General features: G+C 37.0%; 1 protein-coding gene across 2 annotated transcripts; it reads right to left on the bottom strand.

The window, feature by feature from the left end:
• Window positions 1-329: 329 nt before the first annotated feature.
• klhl12.L (kelch like family member 12 L homeolog) lies at window positions 330-13066 on the bottom strand. Of its 2 annotated transcripts, none has more exons than XM_041581956.1 (12): window positions 12928-13066; window positions 11486-11682; window positions 10965-11118; window positions 10029-10246; window positions 9421-9570; window positions 9189-9303; window positions 9002-9108; window positions 8031-8226; window positions 7686-7844; window positions 7429-7527; window positions 5199-5385; window positions 330-2607 (listed from the first exon to the last, which is right to left on the bottom strand). In XM_041581956.1, the coding sequence occupies exons 2-12, from the start codon at window positions 11666-11668 to the stop codon at window positions 2481-2483; spliced, it is 1695 nt and encodes a 564-aa protein (XP_041437890.1). In that variant the 5' UTR covers window positions 11669-11682; window positions 12928-13066; the 3' UTR covers window positions 330-2480. The 2 variants fall into 2 exon arrangements, with proteins under 2 accessions (XP_041437890.1, XP_041437891.1); XM_041581957.1 differs by lacking the exon at window positions 12928-13066 and adding an exon at window positions 12458-12914.
• Between the last annotated feature and the right edge of the window lie 5411 nt (window positions 13067-18477).

The raw sequence follows: 18477 nt of genomic DNA on the forward strand, positions 1-18477 counted from the left end.
GTCGGATTGAATACTACATATGTCAGTTGATACGGTCCTAGATCCGACTGCCTGTATTTTCAGCGGTGTGATCCAATTGTTGGGCCCTAGGCCCCATTTCTCCCACCTCAAGGCGGGTATATCAGGGATGAGTGGCAACCTCACTAAATGAGCAAATCTCTGCATGTATGTCCACCTTAACACGGGTGCTGAATTGCCTGGTTGTGTCCAAACGCATTAGAAACGGTTGAAAGCTCTTCTAACCTGGTGCATATATAACATATATGTTTTTTGGTCCACAAAAAAAAAAAAACTTGAACACCAACTGGGTCTAGGTGGCTTTAGTGTGGGGATTCCATTTATTTAAATTTCAGTATACCAATTGAACAGTGGTCAAACAAGTCAAGAGTAACGACAGAAAATATGATAGTTAATGTTTGTATTTAACTGAATTTTCCCACTAAAAGTTCATAGCTCTTTCCAAGACATAAATGGTCTTCACAGCGTTGCAGGTAACTGCACTTGGATCACATTTACACAAACGACATTTTAATCAACAACATAATCAACAACATAATCAGATCATATATACATATGCACATATATCACACATCATTTTACATATATACAGTATGTGTACGTAAAACACTGTCAAAGTACATCAGACTGCCATATTCATCAAGTAAGGGTACAGCATAAGTATAGATGGGCAAGACTGAGTCTACGAAACAAATTTTAGAGAACATCTGTAATCCCCAGTGGATGTTTGGTGTTGTAAAGTGCTCACTAAAAAGAAGACTGGAATATTTGTTCATCAGCAAAAGGTTGCAGGTGCACACCTAGTCTCTCAATATCATGCACAGTGCTTGGGGCATAGGAGGACGGTACCTCCACCATTCAGACCAAACGAAATACTCCAGCACACGTTTTCTGCTTAAGGGTTAATATCCATGTTTAAGGTCAAGCCAAAAAAGGTTATAAAGGTTGTAACCTTTTTTGGCTTGACATTAAACACGGGTATTAACCCTTAAGCAGAAAACGTGTGCTGGAGTATTTCGTTTGGTCTGGAATATTTGTTAACCCTTTAAGTGATGGGCTCTTTTGATCTTGCTGCACTGCATGTTACCACTTAATAAGCCTTGCAGAATATATCAAAAGGAAAGGTAGAATCTAAGGCTCCAGCACTTGTGTTACTGCTGCAGATTTTGTCAGGTAGCATCTAAAGAGTTAAAGGAACAGACTTATTTCTGCTGTAATTTTGAAGATGCAGAAAAGCAGTGCAAGTTTTGTTTTACATGCAGTACCTGACCTAGCACACAAATATCCATTCTGCAGCTCTCTAGATGTTTGTCAACAGTTCCCTCCACCCTAAAATCTTAAAGTTGTGTACTATACATTGCTATACACAGGGAAATTTGTTTGCATATTCTTATATCAGAAACTGTCTGCTATTAATATGATTGCAGGTTCAATTAAAGAGACATTCATGATTCTATAGCTGTATATTGGCACAGTAATTTTCTTAACTGACAAAATATCAGGTCAGACTTCTGAAAGATTGCATCTGTTTTATTTGAAGCAGAAGTCCTATTTCTGTTGCAGTATATCTGCTCTGGTGTCTACAAATTTGTATCTCCTGCCCAATCAAAGACTTAAAGTGCATTAAAAAGTTATACACTTTTGTGACGGGTCAGAAACTTCTATTAATATAAAGTATAGGTATTTTTTTAAATAAAAGACCAAGCTTTTCAGACTAAGGCAAGTGCATATAGGGAATTGTATCAGGTGTTTGTACAATTAAAACATTTTAACCATACACTGACAGAATGTATAATTTTCATACAGTGGGAAAAAAAACATTTAATACACTACAGCTACAGATTATGTGCATCTATTGTTAATCATATACTGGGAAAGACAGATCCACCTCAGGTTTCAAAGCGAGATATAGTCATGTGTGATCTATAACCAAAATACAGCTTGTGTGAGAACTGGACAATGTCTCATACTGTAATTAATTCAGTTATTCTTTGAAACGTACTTTAGGACGTAGAAATTATACAAATAATACATAAAAATGTGCTGTCAGATTTAAGGCACAGATGAGATATAGCAATAAGCAGTATGGCTCTGTAAGGTTAGTGGCATTGTCTTCTAACTTGGCACTCTAATAATTTGCCTTAATGTTGTTGGTGAAGTAATTATTTGCACCACAAAGCCACACATATTTGCATAAAAACAAAAAGATGGACACGCATAATGCATAAAAGATTTTCAATTTCCCATTCACTCATAACATACAGGTTTCACAGTACTGCTGGTGACAGAAGTCTTTCACAGATTTAGGCAACCTTCCCTATTATGGCATGCATTTTGTACTTATTTTATCCATTTCTGCAAACCATAAAGAAGGATAATACTTAATTTTATGAATATTTTTCTTTTACATCTTGTGTGGCATGCAAAAACAAGCAGCTTTTGTCTGAATCAAACACCTGTGATCACTTCTCCCGGAGAACGCAAACACCAGCATCACATCTCTGAGTAGCCATAGATGTAACTACAGCCCAGCTGTCAATAAGAGGATCATAACATTCAACACTATTCAGAAGAGAGTTCCCATCATAGCTGGAAAACAATAAGATGTATTATTAATAAGTATTGTGTCTTATTAAAACCACCAACCGGTTTAAATCTTGTCACACTCCAAACTAGAATATTCCTGTTCGGGATTAATCCAGTTGTTGGAATATTGTTTATGCAGATAACCCGCTTCTGATTGTAATGGTTTTTTGATATACATGTATATGCTGAGTGACCACTTTGTAAGTAATTGTTCACATATATATATTAGTTATACAGGTATGGGACCTGTTATCCGGAAACCCATTATCCAGAAAGCTCTGAATTGCTGAAAGGCTGTCTCCCATAGACTCCAATATAATTAAATAATCCAATTTTTTAAAAATGATTTCTTTTTTCTCTGAAATAATAAAACAGTAGCTTGTACTTGATCCCAACTAAGATATAATTAATCCTTATTGAAGGCAAAACCAGCCTAGTGGGTTTATTTAACGTTTACATGATTTTATAGTAGACTTCAGGCATGAAGATCCAAATTACGGAAAGATCCATCACAAGAAAACCCCAGGTCCCGAGCAATCTGGACAACAGGTCCCATACCTGTACTAGATACCTACTAGAGAGTACTGTACTAGATCCTGCTCACTGTACCAACCCAAGACCTACCTCTTTGTACCAATCAAATCACAAAAATTCTCCTTGTGATGGACTATATGCTCCCTCAGAGATCATCTGACAAGAAATAGTGCAGTTCTAACTGAAGCGGAGGTGTGGGAGTAAAAGACAGGGATCTGTCCATTCATTGACTGAATGGATGTGTACCCTTGGTCTGTGTGTGTGCACATTTAATTATACAAGCCAGGGTGGCCCTTAACATTTAGGATTAGCCAATGGCAGATATTACTAGAAAAGTATATTTTGATAAATATGGTTTATTTAGATGAAGCAGTGTTTTACATATCAGGACCTGAGGGACCAGACAGGCTGAGACATAAGCTAGGGCAAAACCTGCACTGAAATTCAAATGAAACATAGGCACACTCCACACAATGCTTCTGCAAAAATTGAAAAGTGCTTCTTTATTTTAGTGAGATCCCAGCAAACGTTTCAGGGACATCAAGTGCTTGATGAAGGGGCATGTCCCCGAAACGTTTGCTGGGATCTCGCTAAAATAAAGAAGCACTTTTCAATTTTTGCAGAAGCATTGTGTGGAGTGTGCCTATGTTTCATTTGAATTTGAGTATAAGAAGGCATTTTGGTTGCGGCATGGCCTGCATGGAGCAGTAAGTTATAAAGGTTTAAAAAGATTTTCACGATGACTATACGGTATTTCACTGCTTCACGGAACAAGTTTTGCGGGGAAGAAGTCTAAAAGTTTGCAAAACCTGCACTGGCAGCAGAAACAGATTATTTAAAGCAAACAAATGTAATATATATTATATTTATAAATATACAGTATATATTACTGCACTCAACTGGAATACTTGTGAAAAAAAACAAGATTTATTCAAAAAATCTGATGTTACGAACACCAACATCTCTTTCTCAAGGATAACAAAAAAATTATATATATATATATATATAGTTATTCAGGAAGGACCAGCACTCCGTATTTTCAATCATCAAGTGTTTAATCGTATATGAAAATTTGACCAAGCACCCACCATAAGAAAAATTTGGGAAGCGTGCGAGTACTTTCTAAACAAATTATATATATTGGTATGAATTGTCTTTGCACAGTAGCATGGTGTGATGTCACTTTCTGCAATGGCGTTTAACTGACGTCAATATGTTGTGCATTTTTGCACCCTGGGGGGGAACCTGGCAGAGCTCTTAAAAGTGAATGCATCTTTAATGGGGAACTATCGCAAAAATAAAAATATTATATAAGATTCAGCATAACGAAATAAGAAGTTTTCTAAATAAAATCAATTAAAAATTCTGTACTGTTTCTGAAATAATCAAGTTTATCTTCACTATCCCTCTCTCAGCATCTGTTTCTATTTATTCTATCTTCATGCAGGAGTTGGGTGTCAGATATTCATTGACAGATAGATCCAATATTTCTTATAGGGGGGCTCCTTTTTATTAGAAGATGCATTAGAGCTCACTCTATTAAAATCACCAGACATGTCTGTCTACATGCAGGATTTGTGCTAAAGGCAGTTATTTTGTTAGATTTTGTTTGTACTGGAATCCATTATTTGAGTGAGCTATAATACATCTGCTAGGAAAGGAAGCCCCCCTATAAGATATATTGTATCTGTCAATGAATATCTGACAGCCAACTCCAGCAAGAAAAAAGAATGAAGAGAAACATATTCTGAGAGAGTGATAGGGAAGATAAACTTGATTATTTCAGAAACGATGCAGAATATTTAATTGCTTGTATTTAGAAAGTTTCTTATTTCAATATGATGAAGCTTAAATAAAATGTTAATTTTCACGATAGTTCCCCTTTAATGTGAGTGTGGACTCTCTTTATATATATTTATATTAAAGTTCTCTTGATACTGTCAAAAAAAGGGTTTTATTTTCCCTTCAACAGAAGAACTACGGCCTCCAAGGTTAACTTGACATTTAACGTCTCTTAACATTTGATATCGAGGAAGAAAATGAATATTTGTTATACATACCCAGCTATAGCATACAGCCTGCCTCTTAGAACAGTAGCTCCCACATAGCAGCGGGGTGTGGTCATGCTGGTCATTGTGGTCCAGGAATCTGTCCGAATGTTGTAAGCTTCAACAGAAGAAAGGTGTGCAGTGCCATCAAAGCCCCCCACCACATAAATGTGATCATTCAAAAGCGACACACCAGCACCTGTTGTATGATGCAGATGAGGGTCACAGAAAACAGGGCAACAATTAAAATAAAAATATCATTAAAGGGCAAAAATAGCTTCATTTTTTTTTTTTACTATGGATGTGCCTTATGGGAATATGAAAAGCTGAAAGCATAGTTATTCTTCATTTCTTTTAATTCTCCAATCATCCGGCTAAGTTTGCAGTCTTACCATCACCTATGCAGTCATTTACTGACTCTCAGGCTAAACACATGCTCCCTATAACAGGTCTCCTATGATATTTATAGTTACATTACAAGAAACCATATCACTGGGCATCATCTGCTGAATGGCTCTTTACATAGTTCCCTACATAGCAGGGGTAACTCCCTAGGATTTCTCATGACATATACAGAGTGATATAATTTGTGCCATGTTTCTGCTGCAGTAAAAGATTTCAATGCCACAGTCGGTATGCATTGGTTTGTTTCTTCCCTATACAAGGTGTAGCTGAATTCGTTGGCCTGGAAGTGGCCTGGCATAGGACACCCTATGAAAACAAGTGGTGCTGAAGAATAATAAACACTGGAATCCCAATATGTGGAGTCAGAAGCAATGTTGGGTATCTGGAGTCAGGGTAGCCAAAAATGTACCGACTCAGTCGCTTAATAACTTTAAATTGCAATGTCCTATTTCATAGATAATAGTCATAATAAAGTATTTCTCTGCTGTAAGATTAATGCCCAGTGTGTAGCTGTTTCCCTAGTGTGAAGTCCAGTTGAACTATTATGCAACCTGACATTCAAACATCATTTTAATCTGGAGTAGATAAGCACTGAAAATAATCAATTCAGATTTAAGAGCTTCTATAAAGGAGGATATGGAATAAGCAATTCTGTTTCAAAGAACAATACTTTGGTTAGTTTTGGATTGTATTTAACAGCTATTCTACCGCTATATGCCAAGTTCAATGAATATATAAATTGTTTTAGGTTTTACAATTGTTTTTTGGTTTATGTACTTTAACTTTGATTTTGTTTTACAATTACCAAAGGAAGTGGTTTATATTTTTGAACTGGCAGATTTTTATATATGCTAATGCTATTACCTCATACTTTATAACCTCTTGATAATTTTTTGTTTTAATTTTTGTCTTTTGCTTAATCCTTAGGTTTAAGGAATGTTGTAGTTTCTACAATAAATAAAATAAAAAGCCACAATGACATAGACTTAGTTATTGATTTAGACTCAAACTTGAACAGTATCCTCATTCATGTTGGCAGTGACAGGATTGAAAGGCCAATAGGGTAGTGCGTCAGATTCCTAGCCAGTATTTCTTTGGTTTGTTCTCAAGAGCAAACCCCACCTTCATATAGCTTTAAAATTGCTGAGCTTTGCCAGTGACAAAATGCCTTGTATGTAGTGTATTCAATTTCTTTCAATCAACTTGGAAAATACATTATTAAAAACAGAGGCGTGAGAGGTACCATAAATTAAAGAGTCAGACTCAAAGGATTTATGTACAGTTTCAACTGCCCTGTTGGACCCGCATAAAAGTCCCATAGTGCTGTAACTAGGGATGCACCAAATCCAGGATTTGGTTCGGAATTTGGCCAGGATTCTGCCTTTTTCAACAGGATTCGGATTCAGCCGAACCCTTCAGCCAGGCAGAACCGAATCCTAATTTGCAAATTAGAGGCAGGAAGGCAAATCGCATGACTTTGCATGGATTTTTGTCCCACTCCCCACTAAAACAGCAAAAGTAATAACTGATTTTTTGAGACAAAATCCTCTCTATATGTGAAGCAACAGCTGGAGGCAGTATTGTCATTGCAACAGCAGGCAATGGCTAACAGCATACCAAGTGCTTCTGATACAGAAATGTCCAAAACTGCTCATGCAAAAAAACTGCCTACATAGGAGGTGACAGGTGGCACATTGGCTGTTATAAGTGCCATAAGTCTAATGTACCAATGTAAAAATAAAGTTTGTGTGAGAAAAATATTATTGTACAAGAGAAATTTGTGTGGTGTCAGTATACCTTTAACTGACAATTACAATGGAGAACAATGGCAGATTACCTGATCGTTTTGTTGCCATAGGTGTCACATGGCTCCAGTGGCCAGTGTGAGGGTCATATCTTTCCACAGAGCTGAGAATGTTTAACCCATCGTAACCACCTGGAATTCACAAAGTTTTCTTTAGCCCTATAAAACATGCTAAATAAAATGCAGTCTCCTTTAAACTGCCTAGGTCATCTTGCATACTGAAATATTTTATTGTCTGAAATGTTTCTCTTTTAACCTATATTGCCACTGCTTAACGTGCTATGTCTCACCTAAGCAATATATGACTCCATTGGCGACAACAAGTCCTGCCCCTTCACGTGCCGTCTGCATATCACCAAGCATGCTCCACTGATCAATATTGGGGTCATAACGCTCCATGCTTGTGTGACGTCGACTTCCATCAAAACCACCAGACACATAAATCATGTCTAGAGGGATAGATATATAAAATAATATAACTGGGATCTGAAGCACATTAAATGTACATCTTGCAAAATATTAATTCCAGCAACATAACACAGTTTGAAATTGCTATTAAATGCAACAGACTGATGATGCCCATTGGCACTTAGCCAAATATCATCAGCGCAGCTTATCAATGGATAGCAACTAACCTCCAAGTGTGGTGGCACCTGCTAATCCCCGTCTGACATTCATGGGTGCCACAGAATACCAAACACCATCCTCTTCCGAGGTGTAATCCAAACACTCCACTGAACTTAGCCTGGATCTTCCATCATATCCTCCAATCACATATACGCGGTCTCCAAGGGACACAGTAGCCACGTAACGACGTTTACGTGTTATGCTCTACAATCATAAAAGTGGAAACAATTACAATCATTGTTGAACAACATGTAAGCAACATCAGTTTTACAGACTAGGAAAACACGCATTAGTACAAGTTTCTATTTGCTATCAGTATCTTTTATTCATTACGGTAACATGACATTTAAATGCAATTAAGTTTCAATGGTCAGCTACCAGATAGCGGTGTAAATTTCAAATAAGGTATCAAGACACAAAATCTCCTTCCTCTTGTATGAGAATAGCTGCTGCACTGCTTGTAATAACCAGCAACCACATCCCAAGTTACAGCCCCTAAAACAACTTCTGCTGGTTTCCCTGGGATAACCATATTTCTCTTAATTTTCAGGACAAACAGAGTAGGATACTGATGAACACTAAGAGGCATAGAACTTTCGGAACATATTCTAATGCCACAGAAAATGACATTTTCTTGGCACTTTTTTTTACTTAACTTGTAGATATCAAAATTGAGTGGTAGAAAACAGTATATATTTTTAAAAAAAAATCCAAATGAAGGTATTTCAACTTTTTCAGAAATATTCTCATCAAAATAAAAATTGTAGGGGAAGATGTCTACAAAAATTACCATTATTACACTTAAACTGATTAAATTGCAGCAATAGCCATATTTTATAGTTTATTAAGAAGTACAATTGTCTCACCAAAAATGCAAGTGAACCTCACTTTGAAAATCAATTATCTACATCATACTCAAAGAAAATATAACGGTGAGGTATAGTCACCATTTCACAGCAAATGCCACTATCACACTCACAGGAAGAACACTCCACTCCTGGGTCTTGGGGTCATACTTTTCGACTATGTCTATAGGAGACTGTTGGCTGCCAAACCCCCCAATAACAAGAAGTACTTCATTAGCACCTTTAAATAAAAACATTAAAAAAATTAAGATAAAATCCACAACACTAAAAATAGAAATTGATGCAGAATTTGTCACTCACCCAGGCGCACTCGGGTTCTGGGTCCCTGCATCTGACTTCTTAACTCAGGACGTAGGTGAAATTTTTTTGCTTCGTCTACTAAGTCTCTGCACTGTAAACTGCATCGGATCAGTGGCTAAATAAAACCAGATATGAAAAATGATCTCTCTCAGGTTAATTCAACAAAAACTTAGACATAAATTGATACAGCAAAACAACATAATCCTTACACAAAATGAACTCACACACATACCTCTGCATCAATGACATCTGTAATGTAGCGTGGGGTTAGAAGTGGCATGCGTACATACTGAAGAAGCTGTGGAAGAGATTTCTCTCGCTCATGTCTGTTGTGTTTTACCCAGTTTATAACCGCTTCAAATACAGGTTCCTCTGAGTTGATCTGCAATAACAGCAGAGTCAGGAAGGACTCATTATGCTGACAGGAAACAAGCTAATTATATTACAAGTTGAATGTATGAACTGTATGTCCAAGTGCCTCAACGCAGATAATCACAGTTATGTGATATACACAAAGAGGTTTAGCCCAGATCACAATACATTAAGCACCATTATGTAATAAAGACACAAAATTTGTCCAAGTGCAGTAACCCATACCAACCAATACGATGTCTGCTTTTAAACAGGTGACCAGAAAATGTGACTTGCTGATTGGTTGCTATAGGTTTGCATCTTATATTACCAGTGTATTTTGGGGCAAATCATTTAAAATCATCTAAACTTTTAAGCATCATATTAGTTATAACTTTATAAATGATGTATTTCAACTGAAAAACGTGACATGGTAAACAAAGCATTATGTATTACATAGCACTGCATATATGCAGGATAGTATTGTACCTGAATTTCATCACAGTGTATTAGTTTCTCCACCTCCTCCTGATGCAAAAGCATAAACTCTTCATGTTGTACAACCTCTGGGAAGTGCTTCTGGCTATAAACCTCAGCAGCCTGCATTAATTCTAGACAATTATGGGTCTCTGCAAAGTCCCGTATACCCAAACAATTAGATGGATCAAGCTGAGATTCCAAAAAGTCACAGCATGCCTGCTTGACACCTGAATGACACACACAACGCAGACTTTGTAAATGCTACAGCTTGCAGCTTAAAGGGGTTGGTTACCTTCCAAACATTTTTTTTCAGTTCAGTTGTTTTTGGATTGTTCACCAGAAATTAAAAAAAAATGAAATTGCTTTCCATTTTTTATCAAAACGAAGGTTTAAAATGTAATGTTCCTCTGGCAGTTTAATTATCCAGGTGCAGATTCTGAACTGTTACAATTTGCTACATTAGTTAATACATTTCTCAGTAACATCTGTGGAATATTAGCAATTATTGTATCAGTTCAGCTGCCTTTAATGAAACTCAGAGACTCTGCTCAGCAGGGCCAAAAATAAGAAATGTATCAACTAAAGTATCAATTTACAACAGTTCAGAAATGGTGACCCCCTCCCATAGATGTGTCAGAAAGACAAAAGAAGGGAAAAAATTCAACTTTAAACTTTAATGCTAGAAAAGTATAAATTAACTAGACATTAAGCCCGTTAAATTAACGGGCACTAGAACATATGTAGTCAAACATTCGCCAGAGACGGTCCGTGGGGCACATGCGCAGTAGCGCAATCCCACGGACACAGGGACTGGACGCAAAGACACTTCAACTTTATTATATAGGATTAAGTCTTTATTTCTGGTGAATGCTCTGAAAACAGTTGAACTGAAAAAAAGCATTGGAAGGTGAATAACCCCTTTAAGAAAGGCTTTGCGTACCTTACCTTTCAACTGCAGCAAGCAGGCAGCAGGCAGTAGTTCCTGCACGTTCTCCACTGTTACATGGACAGTCTCAGTGTATACAAAGTCAAGAAGGATCTCCATGGTGGATGATGTTAGTCCCTGTATATCCACGTATGGTTTGCCCTTCTCAGAGAGCTGTAGATATTAAGGTATAAAGGAAAAGATTTGCCTGATTACACAAAATAAACATCATCACATGCTTCTAAGATGCTTCTACATTTCCCAAGCAGTTCTAAGCATGTGATTAGTTGCTCAATTAAAGTGCCATTATTTCCTATAGCATGAATTGCAAAAACTGCCATTAACCATAATAGTGTGACAGTAATTGATACCAAGCTTTCTGCTGCTGCTAACAATCATCTAATGATTCAACTTTATATCTTTTAATGGAATATTCTGGCAAGTAGATAACAAGAGCTGTCAACACAACAAGACAGTTCTCGAAACTATGAAACATGAGTGTTTTTTTTATTTAAGATGGGCATCTTGATCTGCTCCTTACCTCATTGGTGAACATGGCACAAAAATAATCACTACAAGCAGCTAACACAATGCGGTGAGCAGGAAAATCCTTTAGATTAACACGCAACGTCACATCACATAATGTCTGGCTTTTCCGTAGAGAATTCATGGTGTTTAGTATTGACTTGGCATGGGAGTTTGTCATGATGTCTTTAGGGGCCATTATGTCAGTGAGCACTGCAGAGACAGAAAACCACTCATTAACACAAAAATGAAACCTTAACCTCTACTGAGGGTTTTCTAAACTATTTATATAAGCCCTGAGATATCTATTATTCTTAAATAACTATAACTAAGTTAATGTATTTTTTCTCACCATACATCAGCTGCAAAAAATAGGGCCAAAATGTCGAATTTTCCACAAGACCACATTTACAACCCAATAAATCTCCGACCCCATTTTTCAGTGTACTGTCAGCTAAGGTGTAGCTTCTGTCTTAGCTTGACTAAACTGGTAGCCCATTGGCCCATGTGTAGGCTTGAAATGGTTACCACCCAAAACAATATGTTTGTGGATCCTTCAAATACTGATCCAACAAGGTGTAAATACCCTTAGCTGGCCTGGGCATGTGATCTGATTTGTGTTATGGAATTTAGACCATAATTGTTCCTGTACAAGATACTTCCGAAAATACAGGCTGAAGATCAATTAGAGTCAGATGTGTAAAACATATTTGATGCTCAAAATATTGCTAGGAAATGGATTACAGACTAAAACAACAATGTCTTCATAAGTCTTTAGCTTTATTACAAGCCCTGAACAAATGTGGGGCATCAAAAAGGGGAACTGACACAAATGTAAGTTCACCCTAAAATGTCAACAAAAATCACATTTAAGACATTTTTAAGTTAAAGGAAATGCTTTCTGCAATAGGTGCTGCAAGGGAAGACTTACATGGTTTTAGGATTTAGGTTGCATTTGTTACTGGCCACTGTAAATCAAATTATATACCTGGTATTTTTCAAGCACACTGATCTTTAATAACAATGCGCTGTGAAATGTAAATAGTCACACACTGTGCTGATTCCAATAAATCGACATTTGCAATTTAGAACCATTATAATAGTAGAAAACAGAAGACAATTTATCTATCTCCAGCAGGCGAACTAGAATTCCTATCATCGAAGTACAGCCCCTCAGAACACTTGTCACTAAGTTTTATTATTGAACCGATTTTGGACAGATTACCCACAAAAGTATCTGTAAACACTGCCCCTCTCCCTGTTACCCCCGAGGTGAATAGGAGACAGCCAACCCTTAGAGCTCAGCACCTAAATAGTATACTGTGTGTGTGTATAAACATAAAGCGAAATTGTGTGCATGTAATTTGCAGACGTTCTAGCAAACAGAGACCCTCTGTGAATGATTTCTATTTGCTACGCGTCTTAACGGCGTCCGTCCGATTGTATTAAATCCCTTACCTGGCCCGCACTTATGACATCACCAACATTTTACGACCAGACGAATTAGTTTCTGTGGGGGAATCGGTATCGCGAGATTTCCGTGATCTGCCGGCGGAAGTCATAAATATTAAGAAGAGGCGGAGAGTTTTTTTGTGGTTCCTTTAATTATGCCGCTAATGATGCGAAATGCTGTGTTTTATCCTTTTGCAGATCGCAATACAAAACATTAGCGTTGCAGGCCACCCTTCTTTATTTACAGTGGGGAGTGTTAGCATTGTATAATTTTGCTTTTTTCTAATATGTGCTCGTCAGATAAAACGTGTCTGCATGTACCATTGAGGTGCATCCATCAAATTGTGAGAGGGAATTGGGAATAAAGTATGGTTGTTTTGAAGCAAGTGCCATTGGTGCTTGCCCTGATGATGTAGTGTTTGGGTATAGTTCAAGGGGTTGTTCACCTTTGATTTATTTTTAGTATGATGTAGATAGGGTTGCCACCTTTTCTGGAAAAAAATACCGGCCTTCCTATATATTTAACCTTTTTCCCTATTAATAACATTGGGATCAGCCATCATTTTTACCGGCCAGGCCGGTAAAATACCCGCCAAGTGGCAACCCTAGATGTAGAGTATAGAGTGATATTGTGAGACAATTTGCAATAGGTTTTGATTTACTATTATTTGTGGGTTTTGTGGGTTTTGTGAATTTTATTCAACAGCTTTCTAGTTTGCAATGTCATGCATTGATTTAAATAAGAGACTGGAATAGGAGATTGCAAAATAGAAAGATGAGCAATAACAGTACATTTGTAGCCTTACAGAACATTTGTTTTTTAGACCCATTTTAAAGCTGGAAAGAGTCAGGAGAAGAAGGGAAATAATTCAAAAGCTATAAAAAATGAAGAACAATTGAAAGTTGCTTAGAATTGGTCATTCTATAACACAGTAAAAGTGAACTTTAAGATGAGCTACCTCTTTAATTGGAAGGCAAATTTAATTTTTTTTTGCTGCCTACTGAGTCCTCTATAAAAATGTGACCAAATAATTTACATTTTTAAATCTCAGTAACTTCTTTTTCTTGTGTAAATCAGATTGTTCCCTTGTCTACATAGCAAGTTGGTGCCCCCTCCTATGAAATAAAAAAAATTATATATAAATTTTGTTTTCAAAAAGTATCTGTGGTGGGTGTACAGTTGATTACCTACACCTAAATCCAAGAAAAGAGCAACACTCATTTTCCTGTGGATATTTATGTCTATGGCATCCAACATTTTAGATCCCAGGTGGGGACTGAAAAATCATCCACTAAATCCACTCAGACATGTTCGTCAGACTGCCAGAAGACCAAAGGTAACCATCACATTTCCACAGCTCTGGTCATCAGGCCCTGTATTTGGTGATAAGGAAATGCAATTTTAGTAAGGGATTTGCAATACCTTTGGTCATACAGGGTGTAATTTAGTAAAAGCTGGTCTAGACTGTCTAGTCACTCACAGCAGCGAATCAGCATGTAGAATTTACTTGTTAGCTGTATAAAAACAAATATCTGATTACTCGTTATGGGTGACTACATCCAGACAAACTTTACACCTATTACAGTACCCTGTTTGTATATAAAAACTAAATATCTGCCCATTTACCTCATATTGCCCAGTCTCTCACTGGGTATCATATATAGTGAATAAAGTACCCCCTCTTATAAAATATAAGGATATAGTATATATAATATTAGGATATTATAAGGTCACAGAACTCAGAGGTGACAGAATATCCTCATATTTTGCAAAAGGGGGTATTTATTATAATACACAAGTTTCAGTGAGTCATGTGACAGAAATGACATCACTAAGCTCCGATTATAACTGATGACATCACTAAGTGATGTAAGGATATCATTAAAGGAAAACTATACCCCCCAAACATTGTAGGTCTCTATTAAAAGATACTGAGTAAAACAGCTCATGTGTAAAACCCTGCTTCATTTAAATGAACCATTATCATAATAATATACTTTTTTAGTATTATGTGCCATTGGGTAATCATAAATAGAAAATTGCCATTTTAAAAAATAAGGGCCGTCCCCTGAGATCGTACGATTCACTGTGCACACATATAAACCACATGTTAGGTCACATGAGCCAATTAACAGACAGAGTTCTGCCTTTTGCTTCCTCACTTCTTCCTGTTACAGTTAGTGTTGAAGTATTTCTGGTCAGGTGATCTCTGAGGCAGCACAGATAGAGTCACGAAATGGTGGTTCAAGGCAAGAGATGTAAAAGGGCAATATTTATGTAAATATATATTCCAGTTTGGTAAGATTCTTTAATATGTCATTCAATTTGATATAAACTATCTGTTGCTTAAGTATTCATTTTGGGGGTATAGTTTTCCTTTAACAGAATATTCACAGCTCTTCTGTATTATATAAATCCAAAGTAGTAGACTAATATTAAACCACAAATATTTGAAGCATGAGCCTCAGAAGAACACAATCAGCATAGATTCCCTTGCGCCTTTGAAGGCACCTGAACATTGCCCATTGTTAGTGCTGAATCGTCAGTTGCAGGTAGAATTCTATTGTTTCTACCTGTATATCTGACGATTCAGCTCTATACGTGTGTATTAAAAGAACGATATTTCTTGGAAAGATTATTTTACAAGAAAGATCGAAATTGTAACGTCTATGGCCACTTTTATTAATATTCATAGGGGTGTGGCCCCTAAAAATCTGATTACACCACTGTTCTTAACAATGAAAAAAGGAATGGAAATCCAAACCAGAGATAACTAAAAATAACATTTTATTTATAATGGTGTAGAGATTATTGTATGCACAATTCCATGTGTGTACATGCTATACAAATGACTTTAGTGTCCACCTTTGAATAAAAATCACTTTGATTTTACTCTTTTGTGCCATAATGGATTTTTACCCATAATTCACTGTGGGGAACATGAAAATTCCACAAAAAATTACAGATGCCATGGACTCTCGTTCAAAGAGTTGATAGTTCTAAGGCAAAATAAAATGTTATATTTACACATTATATTTTCAGATTCTATTCTACTGCCCTTCAGCAGATAGCTGTGCTTCTGATGAAGCTCCAGTAGCTCCCATCTTCTTTTCTGCGGATTCACTGCACATGCTCTGTGCTACTGTTAGTTACCTGAGCTTACGGACCAACTCACAATATACTGTGTATATAAAATATAAAAGGCTGATTAGTAATTGATTCAGATTCACATTACATGGCAGGTCAGAAGCCAGTGCAATTTAGAATGATCCCTGTAGCATTGGTTTGTGAACTTCATTTTCTGCTTAATTTACTAGTACTAAAACTCCTGAGCGCCTCAACAGCTTCCCAGAGCACACATTGAAGACCTTCTATGGATTCTCAGGATGCACCGAAATCCAGGATTCAGTTCGAGTTTCGGCCAGGATTCGGACGAATCCTTGTGCCTGACTGAACCGAATTCGAATCCTTATTAGCAAATTAGGGTCGGAAGGGAAATCACGTAACTTTTGTCACAAAACAAGGAAGCAAAAAATGTTTTTTCCACTTTTACCTTCCTGTCACTAATTTGCATATGCAAATTAGGATTCCGTTCGGTATTCATGAAGGACTCAGAGATTCAGTGCATCCCATTGGACTCTCATAATTTTTATCACTGAATTACAATGTGTGCATTGCAAATACTTCTACCATTTAATATGTTATTCTTAATAATAATGTTTTTCTAATAGAACTGTCACCAAACTTAATAAATACGTTCTATAAAAAATTTATTTTTGAACCAATTAGTGTATTTTTTTTTAATTTCTAATATTGAAGTGTAGGCAGCCATCTCGGGTCATTGTGCCTGATCCTGTGCTTTCAGAGTAAGCCAGCAATAAACTGCTTTCAGATAAGCTATTGTTTCTCCTGCTCAGTGTAACTAATGGAGTCATGATAGGGCTTGGGTGTTTAAAGGGGAACTCCACGAACACATAACTTAAGCTTTTTGAAAAGTAAACACAATTTCAAGCAACTTTGCAATATACATCAATTAAAAAAATAAGCCTAGCCACCTGCTCTCCTTCTGATCTCTCTGACTACTTTGCTGAGCTGACTGACTACAGTTACATTGTATCAGCAGCCATCTGTCCTCAGCCTGCATCCTCCAAACCCCACAATTCCCTGCAGACGTGATTTCAATAAGCAACGGAACGTCATAGTGAAATGCATTGTGGGTTATGTAGTTCCTGCATGCTGTCTGTAAGCTGTGGAGAAGTTGTCACAATTTGTAACATCAATGTTTTAGTCCCTCCTTCACTGCCAGGATTTCAAATGATGCAGAAAGAGAAGAGTTGTTAAACAGCTGGATTTCAGTATAGAAAATGGCATTTGTTCATACTATTTGAAGAAACAGGTAACTGTGATGGGTATATTTGGGGGTTGCTGTGTTATGTGGGAATCTTTATCAAATTTTGGTTTGGAACCCGGAGTTCCCCTTTAATGAATGATGTTCTCATATCTGCCATTAGGTGGGGCATTGAAGCATTTTTAGATGTCAGGTAGCTGTTATCTTGCTACCTTCCTGTTGTCCCCCTGCTGGGCGAAGAGAGGGTGTGATATCACTCTAACTTGTAGTGCAGCAGTAAGGCCAAGGGTACAAGTAGCATTGGCTTCACTGCTTTAAGGACAGATTCGGGGAGATTAGTCCCCCGCAACAAACCAGCTCTTTTTCGTTATGACTAATCACCCCGAACTGCCTTGCCGCCGGCTAGAATGAAAGATAAACTCAAAAGCAGGCCTTTTCAGGCCGATCTTCACTCTTCACAGTTTGCTCTTGAAAAACAGATTTTAATGCAGGATTCTGCTGGTGCCCTATTAACTGATGCATTTTCTGTGACAGAATCACTTTGATCATTACTGTTATAGAGATTCTCAAACTTTGAGCAATCATAGTAAGTATTTAAAATACATGTCTATCAATATTTGTTAATATTTAAATTAAGTTTTAGTATGATGCAGATGGTGACAGTCTGAGACAAATTGCAATTGGTTTTCATGTTTTATTACTTGTGGTTTTTGTGTTACTTAGCTTTTAATTCAGCAGCTTTCCAGTTTGCAGTTTCAGCAAGTGTCCAAATTACCTTAGCAACCATACACTGATTTGAGTAAGAGACTGGAATATGACTAGGAGAAGACTTGAATAGAAAGAGGAGTTATAAAAAGTGGCAATACATTTATAAATTTGTTCAATAAATGTGTAGCCTTACAGAACATTTGCCAGAAGAAGCAGGCAAAATTATTAAAAAACTATAAAAAAAAAAATTGAAGACCAATTTCATAAGTTGCTTAAAACTGGTCATTCTATAACATACTAAACGTTAACTATAAGGAGAAATATCCCTTCAAGGTTTAGTTTCCATTTACAGGAATGTCTCCACTATACCCACAACCTCTTATCCAGTCCGGTAAATGATCTTGCGCTTTGCCATTTACAGACAGCCCTGCCCCACTCTCACGGGACAAGACCAATGTCGGCACAGTATGGTACGCTTTCATTTGTTGTCCGCCCACTT

The sequence above is a fragment of the Xenopus laevis genome, chromosome 2L (genome assembly GCF_017654675.1).
Source record: "Xenopus laevis strain J_2021 chromosome 2L, Xenopus_laevis_v10.1, whole genome shotgun sequence".
Classification (NCBI taxonomy): domain Eukaryota; kingdom Metazoa; phylum Chordata; class Amphibia; order Anura; family Pipidae; genus Xenopus; species Xenopus laevis.